The 10,500-nt window shown below is 38.0% G+C and overlaps 1 protein-coding gene across 2 annotated transcripts in view; it reads right to left on the minus strand.

Annotated features, from left to right (window-relative positions):
* The window catches only part of LOC107743341 (LIM domain kinase 2-like), a 29,906-nt gene extending 19,615 nt beyond the window's left edge, over positions 1-10,291 (minus strand). For both annotated transcript variants that reach the window (XM_016556514.1, XM_016556513.1), the window contains exons 1-3: positions 9,890-10,291; positions 9,177-9,273; positions 972-1,107 (exon numbers count right to left, since the gene is read on the minus strand). In XM_016556514.1, coding sequence (XP_016412000.1) covers positions 972-1,107; positions 9,177-9,273; positions 9,890-9,905 — 249 coding nt within the window. In that variant the 5' untranslated portion in view covers positions 9,906-10,291. The remainder of the gene's footprint in view (positions 1-971; positions 1,108-9,176; positions 9,274-9,889) is intronic.
* Positions 10,292-10,500: the final 209 nt, after the last annotated feature.

Consider the following 10,500-nt stretch of genomic DNA (forward strand, 5'->3'; position numbering starts at 1 on the left):
GATCGCTGGCCAATCAGAGCACACCTTGCTTTTTCAGACCGATGAGCTTTGTAAAAATCAACGCGTTTCAGAAAGGCGGGGCATAGACGAGAAGCAATAATGTACAGTATGTGGAAAATAATGTGTTTTTTTAACCTTAAACCGCATAAACACATTTCATTACACCAAATACACAAAATAATGTTCTTTTTAGCAACATCATATGTTGTTGCTATATTTGTTGTAGTCTGGATATTTGTTTGTACGGACTTCTTTCAAACTACATTTACGTCCTTTTTGGAGCTTGTATTAGGTCCCATTGATTTTCATATGGATAAAATCAACAGAAACATCTTTCGTGTTTTGCAAAACAACATGACGGTGGGTAAATGGTGACAGGGTTTTCAAGTTGGGGTGAATCATCCCATCAAGTCTGCAAAACAATCAATCACACATCAATTCAGCGTGAGCTCAGCTGAATCTGATGACAGTTTGGATAATCATAACTTACACCTTTGATACCATACTGTGGTAGTGATGGAACAAATATAGCAGGCCTTTGGTCATTTGTGAGACAGCTGTAGGGAGGTTTTTGACTCATAAGTTCGTAATGCTGATGTAAGGACTTTATAAGGAGAGATTTAAGATTTGTGCCTTTCATATGCTTTCCTCCCACAAGCATCACTCAAATGTGATTCATTTGCTCACATTAGGAGTGGTAAAGTGGAAAAGAAAGTTTAAACCACCCTTTACCTTATCAGTGACCTCTTCGGTATCATGAAAAACATCTGCACATATTGACTTTTGTCTGCCTTCATTAGACCTCTTGATTTAGCCATGTAAATATTTACTGAATGAGACAATGGCATGTTATCTGAGCAGTTCTTGCGCAGGTTAGCATTTGTCTTGTGAAATCTTCTTCTTAAGATCTTTCTATTGATAGTCAGTTTCTTTACTCTCTCAGTGAATTTGTTTCACATAGCTTTTCTTACCATAGCAGGTCCAGTCATAAGCAGCGAACAGCCATGGCACAACTCCCCAAACTTCTCGCAGTAGTGTTTGTGACAGTACAGCTTCCCCTCTTTCTCAAAGTACCAGTTTGTCAGGAGATCAAAGCACACAGAACACCTGGAGGAACAAGAGTGGAAAAGTCTGTAAGTGAAACATTCTGTTTGTAGACATTCCGTTCAGCAACTTAAAGGAGATCAAAGCACACAGAACACCTGGAGGAACAAGAGTGGAAAAGTATGTAAGTGAAACATTCTGTTTGTAGACATTCCGTTCAGCAACTTATCTGAAATCGGCTCTCCATGAAAGAGAAGGAACCTGAGTGACTGAGATGTTTAGCAAGTGAGGATTATGGCTTTGTTGGGCCATAAACAGTCCCAAAGCATGTGACTGCTTTAGGTATTTGACATGTTCACCGCATCCCTGGAATTTCATGTTTGAAGTTTTAAAGAAATATTTCACCTAACGCTCATTTACTCTCCGTCATCTGTGGAACACAAAAAAGGATGACATATTGAAGAATATCTTCTTAGCCACTATTCTGTTCCTCTTAGAGTAAAAAAAACAACAGCAACTATCAAACGGCTTCTCGAGGCTTTGAATATAGTGCACAGATCATACGGACTGTACATTCTTCAATATCTCTCCTGTTGTGTTTCACAGCCAAAACAATGTCATACAGGTTTGGAATGACATAAGAATTAGTAAATCGTTTCGTTAGTTGAACCTTTCCTTTAACATTAACAAAACATTTGGGTTCAACAGATGGTCTACCAAAACGAAGTAAAAAAAAAAAAAAGTGATTAAATGTTTGCAACAGTGGCTGAAGTGTTTCAGTCATACATCTGAAAGTAACACAAAGAACACTAAAAACTTCCTACTTTAAGACATACCTTCTTGTAATTTGAGGTAATGTTATACAGCAGTGGTCAATGAAGTCAAATTCAATATCTCTCCTGTTGTGTTTCACAGCCAAAAGCCAAAACAATGTCATACAGGTTTGGAATGACATAAGAATGAGTAAATCGTTTCGTTAGTTGAACCTTTCCTTTAACATTAACAAAACATTTGGGTTCAACAGATGGTCTACCAAAACAAAGTAAAAAAAATAAGTGATTAAATGTTTGCAACAGTGGCTGAAGTGTTTCAGTCATACATCTGAAAGTAACACAAAGTACACTAAAAACTTCCTACTTTAAGACATATCTTCTTGTAATCTGAGGTAATGTTATACAGCAGTGGTCAATGAAGTCAAAGACGACACATTCAGTACGGGCAAAAATATCCATTCACTCGTGACCGAGACAAAGTCCAACTGGGCAACACACAAACACTATAGTTAAGGAATTTGGGACACAAGCCAAAACTAGTCATGAAACTCTCTCATACACACTCTCTCCTGTCAGCCACCCTACCTACAATTGGAACCTGATGCTGGGACACAAGCTATGCCACTTTAAACTATTAACTATTTCCCATGAGGAAAAAATGAGCCTAATTAAAGTCTTCGAACTGCAAAGCACTTGCACCTTGAGGCTTTTTTGAAACAATAAAGGATTGTTTGTCCAGGGGAGACAGGGAAAGATGCATGAAAAGCAAAAAGTTCCTCTTTACATGCCACAGCTTGTTTTCCCAGACTAGTTAGAGGTGAAGAGGGGGGCAACTGGGACCTACATCAAATGTGAAACACCTAATGGGTACACAACTTTAGCAGAAAAAGTACAGCCTTAGAGGCAAATGGCAGTACCATGATGAATGTCCAAAATATTTCCTCTAAAAACATCCGACATGCTCATATAGTCACTGTATGTGTGCTGCTGCATTAATGATCCCAAAACAACGCTGCATTAATATAAGGACATAAATAACCACATATAAATAATTATATTTATGTTATTACATAAGCTACTATTTTACTATAATTACTGTAATTGTAGGTAGTATTGTGCCAAAAAGCAAATTTTAAATGAATCTTAAAGTTCTACAAAAGTTATTGGAAATAATAAATAATCAGTTTGTATTAGATTGTTCTGGGTTACTCATCCACTTGTTGTGCTACAGATAGGAATGACAGGAAAAAACAGGAAAACTCATGCCCTGACTCACAACACTGTAGCATCATGGAGGCAACCTCAACACAGGCAAACCCCACTCTAAAATTTTGTTTTGGGCTTTTTTCATTCCTTTTTGAATAGTTGCACTGTTCTGTTTTACGTAATTTATAAATCAATTGCTAACATATACTGAATCATTATACCCGTGTACTCTGTAGTTATTATTCAAGATATTTTTCAAGGGAGCATTGCTGTTCCTGGATCGTTATTCACCACAGTATAGGCTTAAGTCTATTATGACAGAACTGAAGCAGCCACTCGTACCAGTCAGAAAACCTCCAAGCTTAAAAAAAAATTCTAAGGAGCAAATCTGGTCAAAATTTCCACTGTGAGTGAAGCAACAATTCTGCACAGAATTTTAGATCCTAAGTGCGCCAAAAGTAAAAATTAAAAGTAACACCTGGAGGTAAGAAAGGAAAACATTTTTGCCTGTTGCTGCTGGGGCAAAATAGCAAGATTAAACTAACTCTCAGACAATGGTAAAATCATGTTGTTTGGAGAACAGTTACCCTTTTTTTTGGAGGTAGACAGCCGCCAACTCTGAACCAAAGCAAAGTCCAAGCATCCAAGCAGGAAATCGTCTTCAGGCCATATTCCAGAAGTACAGTGATCTTTATTTCCACAATGAGGAAAACACGAATACTCTCCAGTGCTGAAGGGATTAACAATTAATCTTTTTAAATACCAAAATCATGTTGTTTGGAGAAGAGTTACCCTTTTTTTTGGGGGGGGGGGCTCAAGTCAGGAAAGGAGGTAGACAGCCACCAACTCTGAACCAAAGCAAAGTCCAAGCATCCAAGCAGGAAATCGTCTTCAGGCCATATTCCAGAAGTACAGTGATCTTTATTTCCACAATGAGGAAAACACGAATACTCTCCAGTGCTGAAGGGATTAACAATTAATCTTTTTAAATACCCTATTAAAATTGATTTGGCACACAGCATGAATGGCTCGGTGTGCGGTATGAACGAAAATTTCTAAGGGTTTACTAACTTAAATAAAAGCAAGTTGTAGTAGTTATTTCCACAATTTTAGAACTCTGCCGTTCACATTTAGTGCAGAGTTTTTAGCATCTAAATCAAGGCCTGCAAACTGAAGGCCAACCATCACTTGAAACCAACTCACTGACAAACCCAACAAGACAAAGCGCCAAAGGGAAGCATCTGGCATGCAATGTTCTACTAAAGGCCATGCTCTCTGGTACACCATGTACCAGAAAAAGAGAAGTAAAGGGAAAGAAATGGGGAAAACTGAAAAAAAAAATCCACTCAATGGAATGAACGTGGGGAGGATGTGGAAAAGCAACAGTGCTGAGACGTTCTGATAATGATCACATTAGTGTGAGAAGGCCACCAAACCCTCAAGCCTGTAGACAGAACGGCTAGATTTTGGCCATGTGCCCAGTTGTTGCCTTTGTTTGGAGGAATGTTGACAAGCTCTGTTTCTAGAGGGAGACATAATAACCCAGTCACCCACGTAGAGTGGGCAGAACCTCGCCATCCAATCTAGGGACTCCATTTGTGTGCCTGTGGGGTAAAACCTGCACACGAGTTGGGCAACCTGTGTTCCGACAGTGATATCACAGCAGATGAAAAGGTTTGTGAATCATTCTCTGGCTAACATCTGTGAGGGCATTGCAAAGGCTGAGCAGGTGTGCATAAACTTTCACCTGTGCACCAGATGCGACTGGTACATTTTGGTCACTAATTTCAAAACAAGCCTGACGTGTTCTAAATGGAGAATACCTATGCATGGCACTTGGACAAGTTAAACATTTTTATGTTGTAATCTAAATGCTTTAAGGGAATTTAGGGATCGCAACATTGTAATATGTAAACTAGGTGACGGCAAACACAATCTGATGTAAAAAAAAATTCCATCATATCAGCATATTTGAATGATTTCTAATGGATCATGTGACATTTCAAAATATATTAAAATAGAATAAAATTATTTTAAATTGTAATAATATTTAACAATATTGCCGTTTTTTTTGCAGCTTTGGTGAGCATAAGAGACTTAAAAAACCTTTTACCAACTTTACCCCAGTTTCATAGACAAGGCTTAAGCCTAGTCCCAGACTAAAATGCATGTCTGGGCTGTTTTAACTGAAAGAAACTTGCACGGACTGATATTAATACGTCAGATTCATTGTTTTGTCTCAAGAGGCACACCAGTACAGTTTTTATCTGAGCGATATCTGTAAAAGCTACTTACATGCCTTAATTGAACTATAGTCTAAACCTAAGCTCTGTCTGTGAATCTGGGCCCTAAACTTTCAAATGGAAGTATATATTCAACAATACTAAGTAAACAACCGATACCAATGGAAGCTTGTTTCTGCCACTGAATAAAAATAAAAAAAAGGTAATTCTGACTTTTTTTCTCAGAATTGTGGGATGTAAACTCGCAATTGCAAGTTATAATGTCAGTATTGCGTGATATAAACTCACAACTGTGAGAGAAAAAAAAACAGAATTGCGAGATTTAAATAAGCTCGCAACTCTGAGAACAATCTTTTTTCCCCATCAGAATTGGACTTTATAACTGGCAATTGCTAGTTTATATCATGCAATTCTGTGAAAAAAAGTCAGAATTGCGAGTTTGTATTAAGCAATTCTGAGAAAAGAAAAAAAAAAGTCAGAATTGCGAGATGTAAACTCGCAATTGCGAGAAAAAAGTCAGATTTGTGAGATAAAAACTCGCAATTACCTTTTTTTATTTTTTATTCAGTGGCAGAAACAGGCCTCCATAAATACCAATTTAAAAAAATAAACATATTGGCCAATAACCAAACCAACATTTTCAACCACAACACCATTTAAATTATTGCTGTAGAGAATGAAGCCTCTGAAAGACGTATGACAGATGATAACAACTGATGTCTATTGGGACATTTAAATAATTATCACAATGACTTAGAGTACTGCCATTGTAAACAACTCTCGCGCTGAACCTCTGTAACGCCTATGACCAGGTATCTCAAGAACTCTGTCTTTCAATTCTGCATGGAGGAGGCAACACCTATTCTCTTTTCTGTTCCAGCTTACACCCAGAGGTGAAAACAACAGGCTTCAGGTAAAATAAAAGAAATTATTCAAACCTTGACATGCACTCCAAGACAAACAGTACAGATAGAGAACAAACATTCCTTTACTTCCTTCATTCCATTAGCATTCACATTAACAAAGAAACATTCTGGTGCTCACAACTGGTATTGAGACCTCCTAAACCCTGCAGGTACCCCATCATGTCTGTTAACTCACAGAACTAAATGATGAGGATCAAAAGAAATAAAGCGAGCAGACATATAAAGTCATATCCAAATAATCAACTTAAATTCCTCAAATCCTAAAAAAAATACCCTATGCTTATAAAATAAGTTTAAAAAATCCTTGTGTTTAAAGATGGCAATTGTGATTATGGTCAAAACAGCTATGCTTGGACTTTTAAGGTTAACAAGCTCAATCAATACCATAATAAAAAAAACATTACTATCTGAAGGTATTTTCATATAAACAATTAAACTAAGGAAGTTGACAACAATAAATAACAAAAGTGGTGTTCTAAAGATGGTATTTTAAACTTTGGCTATAATGCTATAAAATTTCAAATTTTGCATTTTAATTGCTAATAAATGTAAGTCAATTTGAAAATTCAGATCCAGGACGCATTAAGAAGGCATTTCAGCCCCTCCTATAGTTATAGTTAGAACAGTCATTAAAGCATAAGAGTTCAGTCTGTCCTTCCAATCACAAAAGCGGCATTAGTTGGACATTTGACAAAAAACAGCTCTACAGAAAAGGGGGAAAAAAAATATAGTTTTGTATTTGTCTGGAGGAGCTATGAGCCGATGTCTGGGAATGTGACGGCTAACCAGAGAGGAGATCCTACCTTCACTGCAACCAAACACTTACAGGAAAACAGGGAATGCCTGCCATAACAAAAGAGGGATTCCACAGAGGAACAAAGAGTCAATCAATTAAACTAATAATAAACAGTAGAAAGAAGTTAATTACTAAATGTATTGCTTATGAGTAATCAAGCACCAGGCTATGGCAATTAACCTTATGATGGTTTCAAGCCAGAGACAACAAGCTTATATATGATTTAATTGGGAAGCTCAAACTTACAGATCATATCCAACCAAAAAATATATAAATCAACAGAGCTGAAAAAAAGCTGTATCCATGTTCCAGATGGCATAAAATGTTGTGGGCTCTGGAGTAATTTCTGCTCTCATTAAGGAACACAGCATCTGAGGACCCTACACTCTAAAAAATGCTGGGTTGTTTCAACCCAACTTTGGGTCAAATAAGGACTAACCCAACTTCTGGGTTAAAAATTTAATGTAAAAATTTAACCCAACAGTTCGGGTTAGTCCATATTTGACCCAAAGTTGGGTTGAAACAACCCAGCATTTTTTAGAGTGTAAGTTTCCAGAACATGACTGATTTGATCACGATGACCAGACTGTTCCATAAACTTGGGCTATTTGGGCTATGGACTTTTGGAATTGGGTTTTCATCCATGAAGGCCATTAAAAAAACAGTCTTGCAAATCAGTTTCTATAAGTCCAAAGGTCTGACCGAGTAAAAGTCAATCCTCCAAAAGCTTCTACAATTCACTGAAACTCTTAATAAGAAAATGTTTAAAAAGCTAAGAATAGTTCTTATACAAAAAGCTTTCTGGGGTCAGTTATGTTAACTGATGTTTTTTATTCAACAATGGTCACCGGTTAAAAAAAAAAAGAAGAAAAAAAAAAAAAAGCAATTTGTTGCTGCATTTAGAAATATAGGCAGTTTTTAAACTAGGGATGCAACTATTTTGATGACACATTAATCTAGCCAAGAACTGCCAACATAGACCTTCTAAGAGTTTTTAAATCATTAGCTTTTTCTTCAAAAAGGACCTTTACACTGGCACATGCCGTTTTTGATAGTTAACCACTGATAAGCAGCCTTAAGCCTTAAGACAGCTGGAAAAGGGGCCTTTTCATGGTCCTATATTACCACTTTTCATCATTCACAGTATGTTTTTCTTACACAAACAAACATTTCTCTCATGTATTTACATAAACAAAACACCCCAAGCCCCTAGATGAAGCTTCTAGGAGTTTCTAGTTGCTGACAAACACTGAACTAAGCAGCCCGTAATACCTATATGTAGGTGTGAGAAAAAAACAATGCTTTTATTTGAATGCAATAACCTGCATTTTTTTCTCTCAAAAGGAAAGAAAAAGCATTCCTCTTTGTCTCGGATGCTGGTCAACTTCACCACCCTTACTTCTCAGTAATTCCATATAGTTGTGTACAGAGTTTGGTAAATAAAACAATTCTCTGGCTAAAAATGATATTACGCAGCGCCTGAAAATAGTCCCCAGCACGCTCCCTGTGCAAGCAGGTGGTCAACGTTGGTTATGTTGACAGAATTTTCAGGCGCTGCGTAATATCATTGCGCCTGCTGCACCCCTGGTACGGCAGCAAAGTTCCTTGAGTATTACGCCGGAATGAGAGTATAGTTCCTAGCCATATCGGCCTAGAAAATCGCAACTTTTCATTTTCCGTCGGTCTTAGTACACGATGTAACTACAGAAGAGTCAAGTTTTAAATAGGAAAAATATAGAAACTCTTTGGTCATTTTTGAGCGAGATGCTAACGGTCTAATCAGATTCAATGATCTATGCTAAGCTACAGCTAAAAGTGTTACCGCCAGACCCGGAGATCGGCTGAATAGATTCGAAAACGGTAAAACTCAACTGTTTACCTCTAGGGGAGTTGGAAAATGAGCCTATTTTCAAAAATAGTGGAGTGTTCCTTTAAAGCTTAGCTGGTTCATGCTGGTCTACAGCCTGGTACATCCTTAAAATCTCTCTAACCAGCCAACAGACAAGGCTGGGAGACCAATTAAGATCAGCCAGCCATGTTAGACAGATTTAAGGTGCATTTTTAGCAGGGTGAAGATTTAAAAAGTAGTAGGCAAATCCAAGAAAAGCAATCAAACACGTTTTTGTTTATTTCGTCCCATTCCTGACCAGTCTGGCTCAGTTTAAAGAGAAATCAAGGTAGGACCCACTGAAAGCAAGAGTTGTGCCAGGCGTCTTGAAGAACCTTCACATGAAAGGCGTCCCGAATCCTCCCTCCACAGCCCGTGCACCCGCGCTCCGTCATATCTGTCAATCAAAAATCGGAGGAAGGCTCAGATCATGTTTGTTTACATGGGAAGCCCCAGACATTTAACTTTCAATTCGACGTATTTTGTTTTTAAACGTGCGAGCACGAGCTGAAGTTTCACATTACGTAATCTCGCGCTGCTGTGCCTTTACATTTAATCAATTTGGGCATTTAAACCATTAAAACCTCATCTAAATGCAATGGATTTGATCTAACTAACTCTGAAAAAAATCTGTCTCCAGAACTTTCTGCAATGAAAAACAGGTTACAGCTGCGGTCCGTTTTAGCTGTTTATTTACTTGTTGTGAGATCACAAGCCAGTACAAAACACTTCGAAACGATTATTAAAGAAAACCTTCAAATTAATTAGAAATATACGAAATATATTCAAATTCAGATAACGTTGTTTATCGGGAAACGCCAAATACACATACAAAAAAACGAGCGATCCGACTTGTTCGTTTCTGTTGCATCTGATCTGAACACATTTGAGTAACTTAACTAACTTGTGTCTATGAACTGTGACAGATTTAACATAAAGAACTGGTAAGTTTTAAAGGAGCTCAAGTAAACATTTACTGGACGAAGCGTAAAAATCGTCCGCGCAATCCTCACCTTCTCGTTCGTCCATGTCCTCCCCGATCTGATTTAATTACTTATTTGTTCAAGCTCACATGCTGGTCCAGGGAAGTCTAAAGTTCACACGCTGCACATCAACGATGCTCCTTTTCTGATCCATGTGTAAGACCCACCGAGTAAATCCAGCTGAAAATTGAGGGGGAAACAACGTTGCATCCAGTTTCCAAGCAAGTTCAAAGTTTCTCGGTCTCCCCGTCCGTCCGACCAGATGACGTCATAACACAGAAATGTACGGAGACCGGAAGGGATCAAAAAACAGCATCACCTGAAACAGGAGCGTTTGCAGCAGACTGCGCGACAAATCCGGTCCGCGTCCAGCGATACCGCAGCGACATCTGTCGCTGATGAAACGAAGCGTATGCAGTGATTTTCCAATAGTATGTTCCTGCACAACCAGAGGCTGCAGTTTCAGGACCGCAGTTCTAGGACCGCAGTTCTAGGACCCTATTCTTTTGTAACAGCGCCACCTACCGAATTGGATCACTAAAGATGGAGTGTGAAAACTTGTTTGATACTCATTGTTTCAGCATATTAGTTAAGTATAAATCATCTTTCATAATTAAACTGGGCTCATTGCTTGGTTGCAC

Source organism: Sinocyclocheilus rhinocerous, unplaced genomic scaffold (genome assembly GCF_001515625.1).
Source record: "Sinocyclocheilus rhinocerous isolate Xijiao unplaced genomic scaffold, SAMN03320098_v1.1 scaffold2844, whole genome shotgun sequence".
NCBI lineage: Eukaryota > Metazoa > Chordata > Actinopteri > Cypriniformes > Cyprinidae > Sinocyclocheilus > Sinocyclocheilus rhinocerous.